Source organism: Oncorhynchus masou, chromosome 9 (genome assembly GCF_036934945.1).
Source record: "Oncorhynchus masou masou isolate Uvic2021 chromosome 9, UVic_Omas_1.1, whole genome shotgun sequence".
NCBI lineage: Eukaryota > Metazoa > Chordata > Actinopteri > Salmoniformes > Salmonidae > Oncorhynchus > Oncorhynchus masou.
The window spans coordinates 31,703,440-31,725,188 of record NC_088220.1 but is presented as its reverse complement, the minus strand read 5'-3'; the positions used below and the strand labels follow the sequence as shown (position 1 = coordinate 31,725,188).

General features: G+C 44.0%; 1 protein-coding gene across 1 annotated transcript; it reads right to left on the bottom strand.

Moving 5' to 3' along the window:
• Window positions 1-786: 786 nt before the first annotated feature.
• On the bottom strand, window positions 787-19,658 carry LOC135545860 (atlastin-3-like). Its single transcript, XM_064973806.1, is given in 15 exon segments — window positions 787-2,301; window positions 2,524-2,763; window positions 2,911-3,032; window positions 3,035-3,101; window positions 3,219-3,290; window positions 3,452-3,508; window positions 3,593-3,720; window positions 3,802-3,940; window positions 4,072-4,164; window positions 4,352-4,408; window positions 5,707-5,757; window positions 5,853-5,957; window positions 6,108-6,245; window positions 11,440-11,649; window positions 19,526-19,658. Coding segments are annotated over 14 exon segments (1,533 nt in total). The 5' UTR covers window positions 11,644-11,649; window positions 19,526-19,658; the 3' UTR covers window positions 787-2,241.
• Between the last annotated feature and the right edge of the window lie 2,091 nt (window positions 19,659-21,749).

Genomic DNA, 21,749 nt, shown 5'->3' with positions numbered 1-21,749 from the left:
CCCTGCAACACAGAGATTATGCGTGAATAATATAGTACTACGGACACCTATGCTATTCAGACACGAGAATAATATTTCATAGTGTAGAATCCATAATAGCAAAGTATTCGGTCTCGCCTCACCACACCCCCTGTATTAGGTTTGTTGAACTCACTTCCAAATATGGAAGCGAATGGTGGCGACAGCAGTGCACGCGCCTCGGTTCAACAAGACGGCCCGCGACGCCGATCACCATATAAGGAAACAAGGACATGATTTTCGCTATAGCAAATTTCACTACGCATTTTACGCACTGTTAGTGGGAGCAGCATTGTGCAGTACAGAAAGGAGAATGACAGCAAGGAGGGGAAAGTAGGAGGAACAAGGTCAAAATAAAACGAGGGAACGGTTCTGACGCTGGAATATGAATGGATGACGAGCCAACTAAGCAGTGTACAGCCCTAAAACCTGTCCGAAATTATGAATAATTTAAATAATCCTGCTTTATACCAACTAACAGTAATGGGTGATTGATTCATCATCATTACCATTTCAAGACTGACCACCAAACGTATTTTTCCTATTCCAGTTGTGAAGACTAGCATGATTAACGGTATTTTGTTTTAGAAAGTATAAAGATCGCAATCTATTGCTATAGTTAATGTTGTCCTTCCCTTTATCCATTCAATATTGACACCCTCTCCACAAAAGGAAGACCAGAATCTATTTAAAAATAAAACATTTTTGGCATGACAAAGTTAAATCGGTATATGTGATTAACCAATCAAGAACTCAACCAAGCTTACACAGGTTTTATGCATTTTATTTGGCTTAAGCATGACTTTTTCTTAAAAGATTAAAACATTTCAGTAATCAAGGCCCAACAAAATACCATTGCAAAAGATGATTAAAACAATAAGGAAGAAATTAACTTAAAAAAACATGAATTTCATGCATCTACTGTAATATATTTTTTATTTGTGGAATGAGTTCAAATGTAATTGTACAGCAAGGAGGGCGAGTGCAATAGTAATTGCAGAAAAATCCCTCCAATAGTAGCCTCCTCAACAATGGAATGGAACATAGATATGGAATGTGCAAAAGGAATGTCAGAGCCAATGGAACTTCTAGAACTATGTTGATTTATCTGGATTCTGAGGAAGAGGTCTCTTGCCTTTTATTGTACCCCTATGTATATAAGTAGTTCTTTGGCTGACAGGTCACTGAACCGCCTCACAATACCCATCACCTGCTTACACAAAACAGTTAAGAAAACAGTTCCCATAAATTCGAAATGATCACAATCTCCTTTCAAGCAATCCTCTGTATTGAAAAATCTTACATATAACATCTTTGGAGCATTTATTTCTCAAGTAAGTGCAACTAACATCTCTTAACCAACCTTCCAAGTTCAGAACCGTATGACATTTTGGTCAAGTTACAAGCAGTGAAGCAGTCTAAAAATTAAAAGATAACAGTGGAATGCATCAGCACTTGCACTGCCTCTAAAGTGGGCTTGTGTTTTAGAGTCACCAATTGTGGTATCAAGAAAAAGAGAAAGCAGTACAAGGAATCTCTGACATGGATAAAGGGGATGCAAATAATGTGCATAATGCAAAACTGGGAATGGGAAGGAATGTGCACAAGGCCACAGAGCGGTATAAAGAGACCAACATTAAGTCAAAAAGATCTGGCTACATGTATAACTGGTATACCCCATTACAGCATAGCATAGGTCAATTGCATCAGGAGGATACACTGCTTAAGTCTAACATGACTTAAAACCACCCTGACCAGCCTCCTATTACTAAGCATTGGTCACAAAGGATACGTAGATTATGATGCATTCAAATCCATGGCATATCCAATAATACAATACTTGGGTCTAGTGTTTCTATGTAAACATCACTGGGTTGTCTATATAAATGAGGGGAAGTGTGTGAGAATGGCAGTGTCAGTCAATGTTAAAAACAGGTCCAAGGGAATAAACAACCCCATGGGTCTGAGAATGCACCTTGCCCCAGATACTCTGTAAGACTGTAGTCTAATCTTTATGTAGATAGACACTGATTTAACCTTTGTATGTAGTGTAAAATTGTGTGATTGAAAGGATGCTGGTGAATGTGCATCATGTTGACCTCCCACTGCCATTATAATCATATGTTGGTTCCATTGGGTAGCATGGTAAGGCTTTAGTGCTGGGATGTGTGCTTGTGTTGTGTGCATGTTGTATTGCATTAAGATAAATAGGGTCAAGGCCATCTAGCTGGATTTCCTCATCTCAGCCACCGCTGGCCTCGACTTGTTCAATACCACAGTGGCCTGAAAGAAAAAGGACATGATTAAATTGCATTAAATAAAAACTAAACAGGGGTAGTTGAACTACTTCTAAGGTGGAAAATGTCGATTCTTACAAAAGTTTACAAACAATAACTATTCTTAGTTTTTTTACAGTCCAACTGCAAACTCTGTACACCGAATGTGATCGGCACACACACACACACACACACACACACACACTTCAGAAGATAGAGATGTGTTCACCTGCTGCAGTATGACATCTGCTGTCTGGTCGATGGCTCCCCCCAGCCCCCGGTATTTTCCCGAATAGCGTATGAAGCTCCAGGTGAGCATGGCGACCATGGCCAGGCCCAAGACACAGTCACATATCAAAGCAATTGTAGCCAGGCCGATGAAGAGCAACAGCCCTGACAGCACGTACAGGAAGCACACAAGGACAAAAAGCACTGCGGGCGTCCGGAAAGCACTGAAGACATTCTTTGACTTTCAAAGAGAAATAAAAGAAAATCCTATTAATTATAATGTTGATCTGTTGATTTAAATAATTCTACCTTGACTTTATCATCAGTGAATTTAACATGGAAAATACATTTTTCTCAGTAAAAACATTGTATCTGGTGTGACTCTTACCTCATTGTGCTTGCTGAAAGACTGCCACAGTTCTACCAGCTCGGCCTCAAGCTGGTCTCGGTAGCGGTCGCAGAACTCCTGCCCTCCCATCTTCTTGGTGGAGGAGAAGACATGGAGGACTCCTGGAGGAAGAAGTGGTGCTTCTCCTCCAGAGAGGCAGGAGCCACATAGGGAAGGTCTCCCCCACAAACCTTCAGGACAAAAGCGGGAGAGAGGAAAAGAGAATGCAAGGTGAGATCTTATGAGTGTTAAGAGGAATTGTTCTATCAGAAAAAAATACACTTTCTTTGTCAACATTAGAAACCCACCTTCTCCATGTTCTTGTAATACTGGTCTTTGGCTCCTGCCACGGCTGCCAAGTTGTTGGCCTCTGCTGTGGCCTTGTGAGAGAGACATTTAGTGGCAGTGGACTAGTGACATTCAAGAACACCTCAAGACTTATGAACATCCTCAATATTAGCATTATATTCCTCTGTTGAGCAATACAGTGGAATATTACTTTACTCTCAAAGTGGAAAACCTAAGTGGTTTGGGTGTGTACCTGCAGCATAGACTTCGGGTGTGGCAAGTCTTCACCTTGGTAGATCTTGATGTATGCCTGTAATCACAAACATTACACTGTCAAACATGACATAATGATGCAAACCTGGCAAGAACCTCAGAGGGCTGAACGCAGTCTCACCTTGAAGAACTCCAGCAGGCCCCTGCAGGTGACTTTGTTGCCGTTGATCTCTTTCTCAGCCAGGCAGTTAGGGTGCAGCAGTGTGGCGATGAGGTTGCGAAGCTCCTTTTTAAACTCGGGAGCCACATCTAAGACACAGGGTTGAATCAGATCAAGTTAATTGGTTATCATTAGGTGGATTAACAAGATGAACAAGGGGGCAGCCATACCACTAAGCTGGCCTTTGAAAGCGGGGCTGGTGGCCACCTTCAACCCAGGATGTGGTAGCAGGAAACAGTTGATGGAGGTGAAGCAGGAATGAATGTGTTCCCTCACTGTCTGTAGTTCCTCATGCTGGGTCTCCTTCACCTGCACAACACCACACATACTGGTTACCATCATCAATGCATAACTGAACCTGGTTGAATTTACTATTGTATCTTACACAGTGCAAAGCAACAAAAAGCACTTAAATTTGTAACCTGAAAAGGGACTAGTACCTGTAGACGTTTATCCAGGAACTCTCTGCCTCCGTTTAGCCCATATTTATACTCATAGGGAAAGCTCCAATCCCTGATTAGGAACATCAGAGACTGTGGGAAAAAGGGAGAATAGAATGAGACCACGGTATGGTAAAAACAAGGCACTTTAAGTTCGAAAACATTATACCATAAAAAGTGCCTGCGAGTTAGGTCAAAATGCACTTCAAGATAATTGGTCAAGATCCTAAATGATCAATGAACATTTTCTTGATATTTACAAGACTTTTGGTTCACATGCCTGAAAGGGCTTCAGATAGATTTCATCCATGGCGAGACGACCATACTCTGTGAATAGCTGGAGGAAGACAGAACACACAGGGTGTAATTAATTATGCACAAGAAAACCATTTTTTATATATAAAAATGGCTAAATGAACTTGAGGTACTGCAATTGCTATTAGAAACAGATACTGTAAATAATGTGGCCTTCATGAAGGGCTCTAAAGTGTGACCATTTTGGTCGGTATTTTGCTGTGCGACCTGACATTTTATTTTGGGAGCACCAGTACGACCATGAAAAAAAATCTAAATCACCCATTTAATATTGTTGAAATGATATATTATTTTACTACAGTGAAGTAAAAAACAAATGCAGTGATTTGTACTTCTTGCAACTTTCTGAAGTGAGAATGCCTGTGCCTACACTTTGTGGAGCCAGTTAGTGATGTTGAAACAATCGTTTCTAAATTCTTTCCCATTAAACATTATAAATTAAATGTTAACTGCAAAGTAGGCTTATCTGGCAAAATGATACGATATCGTGATGATTTGTATCAGTTAGGTAGTCTTCTGGTATACAAACTCTGCTTTTGCAGATGTACAGAAACACTGCCAGCTAAACACCGGTCTCTTGAGGTGCACAATTGAAATTAAAAAGGGCAACTATACCCTCCAAACACCAAAATGTTATCCTGATGTGATTTAAGCATTGTTGTGGACATTTACCTGCCAACGTGGCTGGTGGATCAAAATGTTTGTTTTTAGACCCTGTTCATAAACCATGTCACAGGCATTTGTTTACACCTGGTTTAGTCATGTTAACTAATTAGCTAGCTAGCTAGCTAACAATATGGTTACTTTACCAGTACATCTTGTTCAGTCATGTTACCTCATTAACTAGCAAACAACCAGGTTACTTTACCAGTACATCTAAATATTTGGGGGCACAGAAAGGAAAAAGGATAGCTTCTTTATAAGATCCAGCTGTGGAACATGTTGCTAGCCTGACCAACACCAGACCACGCAGCAAGATGTCGGTGACAGATAGGGCAGCTCTGCTTTGAGCTCCTAAATACTCACAATTATTTCGCTACACCTGCAATAGTATCTGCTAAACATGTGTATGTGACAAATATAATTTGATAACACAAGGCACACACTGTTGGTCTGGATTCCCTGTTGTCCAATGTTAAAAGTAGTTTTAGCGCCCAGTGTGTGGGTTTCAGTGAGAGAGACAAAGAACCAACCACTGTAAAAGTAGTCCCCTTCATAATCGACGCATCATGCCAACAACATCAAAGCGCCTCCACAGACTGGAGTCAGCCAGAGTGTCGCTTTAGCCAGGCACACATGCTGCTGCTGAGGAAGACTGACCTGCAACTGCTGCAGATCATCTTCCTGAATGTTCTGTGAGAGGTTGTAGATCTGGAAGAGAGACAAACAATCACAACCATATTACAAACATTGACATCAATTATGACATCAATTATAACAAATAACATGAGTGCACAGCAGATCACCTGTATTGAGCTGGTCATGGTGCTGAGGGCAAAGATTGTGGCACAATCCTTCACGGTTGACTGGTTATCAAATGCACCCTGGGTGTCCATCAGTAATACTGCCACCTTAGAGGGCAGAAATCAATCCAACCATCAATCAAATACATAACACCAACATAAACATTACACTTTTCAGTTCCAGTGCCCAAACAACTTTCTAGCACAATGGCAGAATCATTCCTATAAGCACATTGTTTAGAATGATGGAGTCAGTACCTCTGTTCCATCACTCTTCTCCACCAGGAAGACCTCACTCCACAGCTGGATGCCGGTGGTCTCTGGCTCTGAGCCCCCCCTCCATTTGAACCCAGTCAGGGGCTCATCGTCCTGGCCCAGCCATTCCTCATCATGCTTCTGGAGGAACAGACACCACAACACATTACTGACTGGTCTGACTTGGCAGCAGCCCTGGGAATAAGTCTGACACCATGAAACAATTCAGGTCACAAGGGGAGATACAGGTAACTGTAAATAAAGGAAACACCAACATAAAGTGTCTTAAAAGGGCATTGGGCCACAACGAACAAGAACTGCTTCAATGCAGCTTGACATAGATTCTACAAGTGTCTGGAACTCTATTGGAGGGACAATGCAACACTAATCTTCCACAAGACAATTCCATAATTTGGTGTTTTGTTGGTGGTGGAACACCCGGTCTCAGGTGCCGCTCCAGAATCTCCCATAAGTGTTCGATTGGGTTGAGATCTGGTGACCGAGACGGCCTAGGGCATATGGTTTACATCGTTTTCATGCTCATCAAACAATTCAATGAACACTCGTGCCCTGTGTATGGGGGCATTGTCAGCCTATGGGGACATAGCCATGGTAGCCAAAATAATGGCCTGCAAAGCCTTTTTAGACATTACCCGAAGCATGATGGGATATTAATTGCTTAATTAACTCACAAACCACACCTGTGTGGAAGCACCTGCTTTCAATATACTTTGTATTCCTCCTTTACTCCAGTGTTTCCTTTATTGTAGCATTAACTGTATGCCTGCAGGAATAGAGGCCATCAGATAGTAACAGACAGTCTAACAGGCATGGAGGGTACAAGGAGCACAGGTATAACACACATCTCACGTACAAACAGTTACCTGTTTCCGGTTCCGGTTGCATCTACACTTCGGTCCGCAGGTAGTATAACTTTTTATAACTTTTCATTACATTTCGTTATAGTACAACGGTTTGATTTGTCTAATCTTAGCAACTTCTTCTTAGCCAGCTACATAGCCGTCTTTGTATCAACGACAATTGCATAATTATCGTATTTCGTCGTCCTAACGTATCTGCCCAGCAGCTAGCTAAGCAGCTAGCTAACATCCACTGTCCACTAGCACTGTAGAAACTATTACACTCAACTGAACGACTCGATTAGCGTAGTGTCAGCTAGCTACATAGTTGTCTTCGTATCCAAGATAATTGTGCAGTTTAGAGTGTGTAGACTTAGAGTGATTATCTTAATTTACCGAGGTTAGCTAGCCAGCTATTTGTCGTCCTTAACGTAGGAAATGCTGCTAGCTAGCTAGCCAACAGCTAGCCAACCTCTACCGAATTGAACTCCAACTACCCGGTCAACATTCCGCGTCGTTCCACAGGTAGTATCACATTTTCATTTCACTTCATTACAGTGCAACGGTTTGATTTGTTTGATCGTAGCTAGCCAGCTACATAGCCGTCTTTGTATCTAAGACAATTGTGTAGTCTAGAGCGATTTTCTAGGTTAGCTGGCCAGCTATTGTCGTTCTTCTAACGTAGCTAGCCAGCTAGCCCCGATTAGCAGCACTGTAGTAACTATTACAGTACAACGGTTTGTTTTGTTTGATCGTAGCTAGCTAGCTACATAGCCGTCTTTGTATCTAAGACAATTGTGTAGCCTAGAGCGATTTTCTAGGTTAGCTGGCCAGCTATTGTCGTTCTTCTAACGTAGCTAGCCAGCTAGCCCCCGAATAGCAGCACTGTAGTAACTATTACAGTACAACGGTTTGTTTTGTTTGATCGTAGCTAGCTAGCTACATAGCCGTCTTTGTATCTAGACAATTGTGTAGCCTAGAGCGATTTTCTAGGTTAGCCAGCCAGCTATTGTCGTTCTTTTAAAGTAACGGAACGCAATCAACCTTGCTAGCTAGCCAGCTAGCCCCCGAATAGCAGCACTGTAGAAACTATTACACTCGACGGAACGACTTGATTAGTGTAGTGTCAACATCGCAGCCACTACCAGCTAGCCTACTCCAGCAGTACTGTTTCATTTCAATCATTTTAGTCAATAAGATTCTTGCTACGTAAGCTTAACTTTCTGAACATTCGAGACGTGTAGTCCACTTGTCATTCCAATCTCCTTTGCATTAGCGTAGCCTCTTCTGTACCCTGTTAACTATGTGTCTATCTATCCCTGTTCTCTCCTCTCTGCACAGACCATACAAACGCTCCACACCGCGTGGCCGCGGCCACCCTAATCTGGTGGTCCCAGCGCGCACGACCCACGTGGAGTTCCTGGTCTCCGGTAGCCTCTGGAACTGCCGATCTGCGGCCAACAAGGCAGAGTTCATCTCAGCCTATGCCTCCCTCCAGTCCCTCGACTTCCTGGCACTGACGGAAACATGGATCACCACAGATAACACTGCTACTCCTACTGCTCTCTCTTCGTCCGCCCACGTGTTCTCGCACACCCCGAGAGCTTCTGGTCAGCGGGGTGGTGGCACCGGGATCCTCATCTCTCCCAAGTGGTCATTCTCTCTCTCCCCTTACCCATCTATCTATCGCCTCCTTTGAATTCCATGCTGTCACAGTTACCAGCCCTTTCAAGCTTAACATTCTTATCATTTATCGCCCTCCAGGTTCCTCGGAGAGTTCATCAATGAGCTTGATGCCTTGATAAGCTCCTTTCCTGAGGACGGCTCACCTCTCACAGTCCTGGGCGACTTTAACCTCCCCACGTCTACCTTTGACTCATTCCTCTCTGCCTCCTTCTTTCCACTCCTCTCCTCTTTGACCTCACCCTCTCACCTTCCCCCCTACTCACAAGGCAGGCAATACGCTCGACCTCATCTTTACTAGATGCTGTTCTTCCACTAACCTCACTGCAACTCCCCTCCAAGTCTCCGACCACTACCTTGTATCCTTTTCCCTCTCGCTCTCATCCAACACTTCCCACACTGCCCCTACTCGGATGGTATCGCGCCGTCCCAACCTTCGCTCTCTCTCCCCCGCTACTCTTTCCTCTTCCATCCTTTCATCTCTTCCCTCTGCTCATACCTTCTCCAACCTTTCTCCTGACTCTGCCTCCTCAACCCTCCTCTCTTCCCTTTCTGCATCCTTTGACTCTCTATGTCCCCTATCCTCCAGGCCGGCTCGGTCCTCCCCTCCCGCTCCGTGGCTCGATGACTCATTGCGAGCTCACAGAACAGAGCTCCGGGCAGCCGAGCGGAAATGGAGGAAAACTCGCCTCCCTGCGGACCTGGCATCCTTTCACTCCCTCCTCTCTACATTTTCCTCCTCTGTCTCTGCTGCTAAAGCCACTTTCTACCACTCTAAATTCCAAGCATCTGCCTCTAACCCTAGGAAGCTCTTTGCCACCTTCTCCTCCCTCCTGAATCCTCCTCCCCTCCCCCCTCCTCCCTCTCTGCAGATGACTTCGTCAACCATTTTGAAAAGAAGGTCGACGACATCCGATCCTCGTTTGCTAAGTCAAACGACACCGCTGGTTCTGCTCACACTGCCCTACCCTGTGCTCTGACCTCTTTCTCCCCTCTCTCTCCAGATGAAATCTCGCTTCTTGTGACGGCCGGCCGCCCAACAACCTGCCCGCTCGACCCTATCCCCTCCTCTCTCCTCCAGACCATTTCCGGGGACCTTCTCCCTTACCTCACCTCGCTCATCAACTCATCCCTGACCGCTGGCTACGTCCCTTCCGTCTTCAAGAGAGCGAGAGTTGCACCCCTTCTGAAGAAACCTACACTCGATCCCTCCGATGTCAACAACTACAGACCAGTATCCCTTCTTTCTTTTCTCTCAAACTCTTGAACGTGCCGTCCTTGGCCAGCTCTCCCGCTATCTCTCTCAGAATGACCTTCTTGATCCAAATCAGTCAGGTTTCAAGACTAGCCATTCAACTGAGACTGCTCTTCTCTGCATCACGGAGGCGCTCCGCACTGCTAAAGCTAACTCTCTCTCCTCTGCTCTCATCCTTCTAGACCTATCGGCTGCCTTCGATACTGTGAACCATCAGATCCTGCTCTCCACCCTCTCCGAGTTGGGCATCTCCGGCGCGGCCCACGCTTGGATTGCGTCCTACCTGACAGGTCGCTCCTACCAGGTGGCGTGGCGAGAATCTGTCTCCTCGCCACACGCTCTCACCACTGGTGTCCCCCAGGGCTCTGTTCTAGGCCCTCTCCTATTCTCGCTATACACCAAGTCACTTGGCTCTGTCATAACCTCACATGGTCTCTCCTATCATTGCTATGCAGACGACACACAATTAATCTTCTCCTTTCCCCCTTCTGATGACCAGGTGGCGAATCGCATCTCTGCATGTCTGGCAGACATATCAGTGTGGATGACGGATCACCACCTCAAGCTGAACCTCGGCAAGACGGAGCTGCTCTTCCTCCCGGGGAAGGACTGCCCGTTCCATGATCTCGCCATCACGGTTGACAACTCCATTGTGTCCTCCTCCCAGAGCGCTAAGAACCTTGGCGTGATCCTGGACAACACCCTGTCGTTCTCAACCAACATCATGGCGGTGGCCCGTTCCTGTAGGTTCATGCTCTACAACATCCGCAGAGTACGACCCTGCCTCACACAGGAAGCGGCGCAGGTCCTAATCCAGGCACTTGTCATCTCCCGTCTGGATTACTGCAACTCGCTGCTGGCTGGGCTCCCTGCCTGTGCCATTAAACCCCTACAACTCATCCAGAACGCCGCAGCCCGTCTGGTGTTCAACCTTCCCAAGTTCTCTCACGTCACCCCGCTCCTCCGCTCTCTCCACTGGCTTCCAGTTGAAGCTCGCATCCGCTACAAGACCATGGTGCTTGCCTACGGAGCTGTGAGGGGAACGGCACCGCAGTACCTCCAGGCTCTGATCAGGCCCTACACCCAAGCAAGGGCACTGCGTTCATCCACCTCTGGCCTGCTCGCCTCCCTACCATTGAGGAAGTACAGTTCCCGCTCAGCCCAGTCAAAACTGTTCGCTGCTCTGGCCCCCCAATGGTGGAACAAACTCCCTCACGACGCCAGGACAGCGGAGTCAATCACCACCTTCCGGAGACACCTGAAACCCCACCTCTTCAAGGAATACCTAGGATAGGATAAGTAATCCTTCTCACCCCCCCCCTTAATGATTTAGATGCACTATTGTAAAGTGGCTGTTCCACTGGATGTCAGAAGGTGAATTCACCAATTTGTAAGTCGCTCTGGATAAGAGCGTCTGCTAAATGACTTAAATGTAAATGTAAATGTACCTGGATGTGATATAAAACCAGTGAAATATTGAACTTTGAACGAAACTTAGGACCATGGGTGTGTATGTTCTAATTTCAGAAACACTGACCTTCCTGTACATGTAGCGGAGCATGAAGTCCAGAATGAAGCTCTTGCCTTTCCGGAAGGCCCCAGCCACTGAGAGCACCACCACATGTTTGTCCCGGACCTCCGGTGCAAGCAGAACCCGTCCCAGAGCCTCTGTGTCCAAGGCAAAGGAGTGATCCTCCTTGCAAACTGTCACAATCTGGACCGGGCCTGGCTCACTCCCCATCGTTCCCTGTGGGTGAAGAGACACACTATGTTTTTTTTTTTTTGACCCCCTTTTCATGGTATCCAATTATTTTTCGTGGTATCCAATTGTTAGCAGTTACTATCTTGTCTCATCGCTACAACTCCCATTGTAGAGACGAAGGTCGAAAGCCGTGTCCTCTGAAACACAACCCAACCAAGCCGCACTGCTTCTTAACACAGCGCGCATCCAACCCGGAAGCCAGCCGCACCAATGTGTCGGAGGAAACACTGTGCACCTGGCAACCTGGTTAGCGTGCACTGTGCCTGACCCGCAATGAGACAAGGATATCCCTACCTGACAAACCCTCCCTAACCCGGACGACGCTAGGCCAATTGTGTGTCGCCCCATGGACCTCCCGGTCGCGGCCGGCTGCGACAGAGCCTGGGCTCAAACACACTAGCACTGTCATGCAGTGCCCTAGACCACTGCGCCACCCGGGAGGCCAACACACAAGATTTTGACATTAATAATGGTGCAATTCTGAGGCGTGAAATGTTTCATGTTAGAGTAGGTTAGATTTAGGCCTGCCTCACATCAAGCTATTATCAAAACTGATAATACTGTATAACTAATCGGTGTTACAACTTTGGCGACTTCCTTCCCATTACATTGCCTGGCTATCCATACTCCTTGCTCCGACTAAACGCTACGCCTACAGACTAGAGGTCGACCGATTAATCGGAATGGCTGATTAATTAGGGCCGATTTCAAGTTTTCATAACAATCGGAAATCTGTATTTTTGGGTGCAGATGTATTTAAAAAAATATAAAAAAATGTACACCTTTATTTAAGCTTTATTTAACAAGGCAAGTCAGTTAAGAACACATTCTTATTTTCAATGAGGAACGGTGGGTGTTTAGGAACGGTGGGTAAACTGCCTCGTTCAGGGGCAGAAAGACAGATTTTCACCTGTCAGCTCAGGGGATCCTTACAGTTAACTAGTCCAACGCAATAACGAACTGCCTCTCTCTGTTGCACTCCACAAGGAGACTGCCTGTTACGCAAATGCAGTAAGCCAAGGTAAGTTGCCAGCTAGCATTAAACTTATCTTGTAAAAATCAATCAATCATAATCACTAGTTAACTACACATGGTTGATATTATCTAGCGTTAGCTTTCATACATAGCATATATTGCACTTTTACGCTCTTCTTCAACACTGTTTTGGCATTATTTAAACCAAATTGAATATGTTTCATTATCTACTTGAGGCTAAATTGAGCGGTGGAGATTGCTGCTCCTCCCTCATCGCTTTTGCCCGTTCCCGTCACGGACCATAGGCCGATGCCCCTCGGCTCAGCATATTCGAATCTGCCAATTCTTGATCCGAGTACATCACCGACCCTTCACAGAACGCAAACACATTCGGGGCTGTCTGATGGGTCCAGAAACCGATGGGCTTGTCATTGGCTTTGATACTCTGGTTAGAGACGATCCAATCACTGATGACTTTCCCACAACACCCCTCACCATAAACAACTTCAATGACGGCAGTCTCAGACTAAAGTATGTAGCAAACGACAGAGCATCTGAAGAATTGAGTGTGTCGTCGGGCTACCCATTACATAATCCCTGTATAATCAATTCAAGCTCAAACTGAGGCCTATAAAAAGCACAGTAACGTTGAAATGTTTTGTTTTTTCTGAGGAGAACCCAGTGCCCAGTGAGAAATGATTCATAGTTTATACACAGATAAGCTTTCATGATTAGACAATGTTGGGCTCTGTGCAGGACTGTGTCTAAGGTAATGTGTGATGCATCAACCCAGCTGCCGGCTAGTGCATGCTCCACATCCCTGCAGATTCCTTTAACCCTCTCAATGAGGCTCTTTGTTGCATTGCTAGTAGTCGCCCATGCCCACGGCAAGATGGGAACCATTATTGTATAACTAAGATGGCGTAGCAGTCAGACGTCTTTGTCGTGTCCCCATGTATATTTATTTCATATATTTTTTTCCTTTGCATATCTTAAAAAAAATATTTTTCTCAAACTCAACTTCAAAATAATCTCCTGCAACCCGCCTCACCCAATGTGGTGTGGATCTGATTCTTTCTAAAGTATATTTCTTTACTTCTGAATCAGAATCCCCAACTACTAGCTAGTAGTCAGCGAACCACTGCTAGCGGTCATCAGCTAAACTTTAGCTCGGAAAACTCTCGCCAGTTTGCACAACGCGATTCAAACCAGAGCATACCGGACCTATTTTCTCTCCATATCCCCGGATTCCCACCGCAAGCTCTGAACCTTTTCACATGGGTCATCGAAGCTAGCTAGCTGCAATCCAAGTGTCTACTCCTGGCTAACGTCTCTGTCCCGAAGCAAGCACCAACTAGCCTGGAGCTAGCCCGGAGCTAGCCCATGGTAGGCCCATCTCCCGGCTAGCTGAAGAGGCCCATCAGCCACTCTTGGGCTACAATACCTGGACACCTTTTACTGCCGGTACGAAGCCCCGCCGATCCTCTAAGACTGGACTACAGACTTAACCTGCCCGAGGGGGTTATTCAACTGGCCCCTCCATGTGACGTCCCCTGAATGTCGATCTGCTAGCCGTGGCCCGCTAGCTGTCTAGAGCATATCGGACTGTTAGCTGAATTTATTGGGCCACTATACCTATTTTGTCAATTGGACTGGACCCCTTTACCACACGGAACCCTACTAATCCATCACAACTGACGAGGAGGCTCCGCATGAGGAGGCTATAACAGACTTCCTCCGTCGCAACATCCCTCTTAGGCCCTTCTGCTAGCTTGCTAGTGTCTCCAGCCAGCCTCACCACTCACCGGACCCCTAAGATCACTCGGCTACACATGCCTCTCCCTAATATTTCACTGTATAGGCTCTAGCCCCGCTCAATATGCCTTAGCCAACCCTTTAGTCCCCCCCCCCCACACACACGCACGCAGTGACATCACCTGGTTTAAATTGTTTCTAGAGACAATATCTATATCATCATTACTGTTACGGATACCAGTATCCTGTGTGTGTGTTCTCTCTCCTTCTCCCCTCACAGGTGAAAATCATCACTCCCCAATCAGAAGACACACCTCCTCCTGTTTCCTACCCAATCACAGTTCCTTTCCCTTGGTTCAAAAACCCTGTCAGTTGTTTGCTCTAGAGCTCAATCTCTCTCTGTAAATGCCATGTCTGTGTTTCACTCTCTCGTTGTGTTTCACTCTCTCGTTGTGTTTCACTCTCTCGTTGTGTTTCACTCTCTCGTTGTGTTTCACTCTCTCGTTGTGTTTCACTCTCTCGTTGTGTTTTAACCTCTTTTGTTTGAGCACCTCCATAGCACTTTGTCTTCACCTGTGAGTATTGTTATGGTGTTTGATTGCTGGTGGGAAAAGGGGAAGCCAAGACAAGTCGCCCATGGGCATACACTACCCGTAGGTAGACTTTGTGAAATACACTAGTTAGAACTGGGCGGACCACCCACTGTATTTTTGGTTAGTTAGCTGTTGTTAAAATAGGCTAGTCTAGCTTAGGTTTTTTTTTAATACTTATTGTTTCTTTCCTTGGGTCCAGCTCAGCCCCTTTTCCTGCTCCCCCCATTACCGTGTGTTTTTCAAATAAACCTTGAGTTTGACGGTAGATTTCAGTTGTCCTGGTTATTTCGTTCTCACTTTTACTTTGTCACAATTATAATTTGCATGAGTTATGTTACGGGTCTCATTACCATCCCCCCCTAGACTGTCGGGCCAAAAGGGATTCGTAACAATTACTCAATGCCTAGGTTTACCTCCACATCCTACCATACCTTTGTCTGTACATTATGCCTTGAATCTATTCTATTGCGCCCAGAAGCCTGCTCCTTTTTCTCCCTGTTCCGAATCTACTAGACAACCAGTTCTTATAGCCTTTTAGCTGTACCCTTATTCTACTCCTCCTCATCTGGTGATGTAGAGGGTAATCCAGTCCCTGCAGTGCCTAGCTCCACTCCTATTGCCTAGCTCCACTCCTACTCCCCAGGTGCCCTCATTTGTTGACTTCTGTAACCGTAAAAGCCTTGGTTTCATGCATGTCAACATTAGAAACCTCCTCCCTAAGTTTGTTTTATTCACTGCTTTAGCACACTCTGCCAACCTGGATGTCCTAGCCGTGTCGGAATCCTGGCTTAGGAAGACCACCAAAACCCCTGAAATTTAATTTCCATCCCTAACTATAACATTTTTCGACAAGATAGAACTGCCAAAGGGGGCGATGTTGCAATCTACTGCAGAGTTCTGTCTTACTATCCAGATCGGTACCCAAACAACTATAGCTTCTACTTTTAAAAATCCATCTTTCCAGAAACAAGTCTCTCACCGTTGCCGCTTGCTATAAACCACCCTCTGCCCGCAGCTGTGCCCTTCAACACCATATGTGAATTGACTGCCCCCCCCCCATCTATCTTTAGAGCTTGTGCTGCTAGGTGACCTAAACTGGGACATGCTTAACACCCCACCCGTCCTACAATCTAAGCTTGATGCCCTCAATCTCAAACAAATTATCAATGAACCCACAAAGGTACAACCCCAAATCCGTAAACACGGGCACCTTCATAGATATCATCCGAACCAACTTGCCCTCCAAATACACCTCTGCTGTTTTCAACCAAGATCTCAGTGATCACTGCCTCATTGCCTGCATCCGTAATGGGTCTGCAGTCAAACGACCACCCCTCATGACTGTCAAACGCTCCCTAAAACACTTCAGCGAGCAGGCCTTTCTAATCGCCCTTGTATCCTGGAAGGATATTGACCTCATCCCGTCAGTAGAGGATGCCTAGTTATTCTTTAAAAGTTCCTTCCTCATCATCTTAAATAAGCATGCCCCTTTCAAAAAATGTAAAGCAAGGAACAGATATAGCCCTTGGTTCTCTCCAGACCTGACTGCCCTTGACCAGCACAAAAACATCCTGTGGCATTCTGCATTAGCATCAAATAGCCCTCGTGATATGCAACTTAGAAGTTAGGAACCAATATACACAGGCAGTTAGGAGAGCTAAGGATAGCTTTTTCAAACAGAAATTTGCATTCTGTAGCACAAACTGAAAAATGTTCTGTGACACTAAAGTCCATGGAGAATAAGAGCACCTCCTCACAGCTGCCCACTCTACTGAGGCTAGAAAACACTGTCACCACAGATAAATCCATTATAACTGAGAATTTCAATAAGCATTTTTCTACGGCTGGCCATGCTTTCCACCTGGATACCCCTACCCCGGTCAAAAGCCCTGCACCCCCCACAGCATTTCGCCAAGCCTCCCCATTTCTTCTTCACCCAAATCCAGATAGCTGATGTTCTGAAAGAGCTGCAAAATTCAGGCTAGACAATCTGAACCCTCTCTTTCTAAAAATTATCTTCCAAAATCGTTGCAACCCCTATTACTAGCCTGTTCAACCTCTCTTTCGTGTCGTCTGAGATTCGCAAAGATTTGAAAGCTGCTGCGGTCAACCCCCTCTCCAAAGCGGGAGACAATCTTTGCCCTCAGCACCATGACCAGCTCAATACAGGTGATCTGCTGTGCACTCATGTTGTTATAATTGATGTTAATGTTTGTAATATGGTTGTGATTGATTGTCTCTCTCTTCCAGATCTACAACCTCTCACAGAACATTCAGGAAGATGATCTGCAGCAGTTGCAGGTCAGTCTTCCTTATTTAACTAGGCAAGTCAGTTAAGAACACATTCTTAAATTCAATGACGGCCTAGGAACGTTGGGTTAACTGCCTCGTTCAGGGGCAGAAAAACAGATTTTCAGCTTGTCAGCTCGGGAGATCCAATCTTGCAACCTTACATTTAACTAGTCCAACGCAATAACGACCTGCCTCTCTCTCATTGCACTCCACAAAGAGACTGCCTGTTACGCAAATGCAGTAAGCCAAGGTAAGTTGCTAGCATGAAACTTAGCTTATAAAAAACAATCAATCATAATCACTAGTTAACTAGGGTAGCCTAGTTGTTAGAACATTGGACTAGTAACCGAAAGGTTACAAGTTCAAATCCCCGAGCTGACAAGGTACAAATCTGTCGTTCTGCCCCTGAACAGGCAGTTAACCCACTGTTCCTAGGCCGTCATTGAAAATAAGAATTTGTTCTTAACTGACTTGCCTAGTTAAATAAAGGTTAAAAAAACATTTTTTTAACTACACATGGTTGATGATATTACTAGGTATTATCTAGCGTGTCCTGTGTTGCATATAATCTGACTGAGCATACAAGTATCTAAGTATCTGACTGAACGGTGGTAGGCACCAGCAGGCTTGTAAGCATTCACTCAAACAGCACTTTTGTGCGTTTTGCCAGCAGCTCTTTGCTGTGCTTCAAGCATTGCGCTGTTTATGACTTCAAGCACATCAACTCCCGAGATTAGGCTGGTGTAACCGATGTGAAATGGCTAGATAGTTAGCGGGGTGCGCACTATTGGCGTTTCAAACGTCACTCGCTCTGAGACTTGGAGTAGTTATTCCCCTTGCTCTGCATGGGTAACGCTGGTTCGTGGGTGCCTGTTGTCGATGTGTTCCTGGTTCGAGCCCAGTTAGGGGCGAGGAGAAGGACGGAAGCTATACTGTTACACTGGCAATACTAAAGTGCCTATAAGAACATCCAATAGTCAAAGGTATATGAAATACAAATGGTAGAGAGAGAAATAGTCTTATAATAATTCCTATAAAAACTTCTTACCTGGGAGTATTGAAGACTCAAGTTAAAAGGAACCACCAGCTTTTATATGTTCTCATGTTCTGAGCAAGGAACTTAAACGTTAGCTTTCCTACATGGCACATTTGCACTTTTACTTTCTTCTCCAACACTTTGTTTTTGCATTATGTAAACCAAATTGAACATGTTTCATTATTTATTTGAGGCTAAATTTATTTGATTGATGTATTATATTAAGTTAAAACAATACTGAATGAACACTTATTTTAATTGTCATTATTACAACAATTGAAAAAAATATTTTTTTTTTAAATGGGGAGATTAATCGGTATCGGCTTTTCTTGGTCCTCCAATAATCTGTGTTGAAAAATCATAAATCGGTCGACCTCTACACTGTATAGACTTTTTTTCCTACTGTATGTTTTATTCCATGTGTAACTCTGTGTTGTTGTATGTGTTAAACCTCTTTGCTTACAAGGTCGCAGTTGTAAAGGTCGCAGTTGTAAATGAGAACTTGTTCTCAACTAGCCTACCTGGTTAAATAAAGGTGAAATAAAAAGTTAAAATTACCTAAAAGGGGGAAAAGTCAACCAGGCCAATATCACCTAACATTAAACCTACTCTAGCTAGAGACTATATCAATCTTACACCTTGCTAGACATGTTCAAATCAGAATAAAATTACTGTCCTCAAAACACCATTTAAAAAGTGTTACAGGCAACATAGCCAACAGCAATGACAGGTGCTCTGAAGATGTGGTGCCAAAAAGCAAATTAAGTGACATGCCATGATTTTCTCTACCATGACAGTCAGACAGGCAGAGTCACAGACTAAGTAACATAAGGAATGTATGACTGAAAACAGGTTTTCAACTGTGCAACTAGTTAACGTTACCTCGAAATTAAAGGCCCAGCAACAGAATTCACTATTTTTACAGACAACCGTGTTGCCCTATCATACCATAGCAAGTTGGAACATTATTTATAATTATAATAGCATTATGTTTTCTATCTAGTACACAGGGCACACTACAATATTTCAGATAGCTGTTAGTATAAAGAAATGTAATGTACTGCACGCTGAACTTAACTAGCTAACATTACAGTACGCTTGTTTGCTAGCCAAGCTTTCTAAGCTTACAGAAATTAATTTCTATCCCTTTTAAACGACGGTTTACTGTTCACCAAATAGTCGTAAATTATTAGATAAAGCACTGTTTTACCTTTGGTATCCCGAATGAGGAATTCACAGGCACAAGCAATGAGTCAGAAAATTAACAATACTGCTGTCATGAGAACTTTTTCAAACTACGAATTCATTCACTTCCGCGTCCGCAGTCGAATTGACCTGTAGGGCTTGTGGTTTTGTCAATGCAATTATGCCATGAAGTAATAGAACTACATTTACAAAGATCCTTCAGGCGGTCATGCTTACCCTTGTGCTGATGGCTAAGGTAGATTTTAATGGAGTGCTACTAATGCGGAATTTACTGTATGTGCTAAACCCATTTATGTCCATAACGGACATGAATGGGTTTAGAACATTATAATTTCATTTTGTACACTTGCTCTCTAAACTTACAGACAGACAAATCAAAATATACACTACCGGTCAAAAGTTTTAGAGCACCTATTAATTCCAGGGTTTTTCTTTATTTTTTCTATTTTCTACATTGTAGAATAATAGTTAAGACATCAAATCTATGAAATAACACATATGGAATCATGTAGTAACCAAAAAAAGTGCAAAACAAATCAAAAAATATTTTATATTTGACTCTTCAAATAGCCACCCTTTGCCTTGATGACAGCTTTGCACACTCTTGGCATTCTCTCAACCAGCTTAATGAGGTAGTCAGTTACCTGGAATGCATTTCAATTAACAGGTGTGCCTTGTTAAAAGTTCATTTGTGGAATTTCTTTCCTTCTTAATGCATTTGAGCCAATTAGTTGTGTTGTGACAAGGTAGATGTGGTATACAGAAGATAGCCCTGTTTGGTAAAAGACCAAGTCCATATTATGACAAGAAAAGCTCAAATAAGCAAAGAGAAACGACAGTCCATCATTACTTTAAGACATGAAGGTCAGTCAATACAGAAAATGTCAAGAACTTTGAAAGTTTCTTCAAGTGCAGTCAAAAAAAACATCAAGCGCTATGATGAAACGAGCTGTCATGAGGACCGCCACAGGAATGGGACAGCCTCAGAAATTGCAGCCCAAATAAATGCTTCACAGAGTTCAAGTAACAGACACACACACATCTCAACATCAACTGTTCATAGGAGACTGTGTGAATCAGGCCTTCATGGTCGAATTGCTGCAAAGAAACCACTACTGAAGGACACCAATAAGAAGACTTGCTTGGGCCAAGGAACACGAGCAATGGACATTTGACTGGTGGAAATGTGTCCTTTCGTCTGGAGTCCAAATTGGAGATTTTTGGTTCCAACCTCTATGTCTTTGTGAAATGCGGTGTGGGTAAAAGGATGATCTCCACATGTGTATTTCCTACCGTAAAGCATGGAGGAGGAGGTATTATGGTGTGGGTGTGCTTTGCTGGTGACACTGTGATTTATTTATGATTCAAGGCACACTTAACCAGCATGGCTACCACAGCATTCTGCAGCAATACGCCATCCCATCTGATTTCTGTTGAGTGGGACTATCATTTGTTTTTCATTAGGGAAATGACCCAACACACCTCCAGGCAGTGTAAGGGTTATTTAACCAAGGAGAGTGATGGAGTGCTGCATCAGGTGACCTGGCCTCCACAATCCCCCAACCTCAAACAAATTGAGATGGTTTGGAATGAGTTGGACCGCAGAGTGAAGGAAAAGCAGCCAACAAGTGCTCAGCATATGTGGGAACTCCTTCAAGACTGTTGGAAAAACATTCCAGGTGGAGCTGGTTGAGAGAATGCCAAGTGTGCAAAGCTATCATCAATGCAAAGGATAGCTGATTGAAGAATCTCAAATATAAAATAGATTTTGATTTGTTTAAAAGAAATTGGTTACTACATGATTCCATATGTGTTATTTCATAGTTTTGTTGTCTTCACTATTAGTCTACAATGTAGAAAATAGTACAAATAAAGAAAAACCCTGGAATGAGTAGGTGTTCTAAAACTTTTGACCGGTAGTGTAAATATATATATATATATATATATATTTTTACATGGGGCAAAACATTTGTCTACAATGTGAATTGTTATAGTATAGTCAGTCTTTGGAGCTAATGGGGATCCTAAAAAAATACTTAATACACCGCCATAATCTACAGATGACCTGGATTATTGATTTTATTCAGTACATTTTGTGTTTTGCCATAATCCCAAAATGGGTACCCAAATACAAATGTTAATACTTTGTTATAGTCAGTCAATTCCCCCCACTAGATGGCGTCTGCCCATTGAATCCTGTCATTGTCTGAGTATTTGAAAATGGTTTG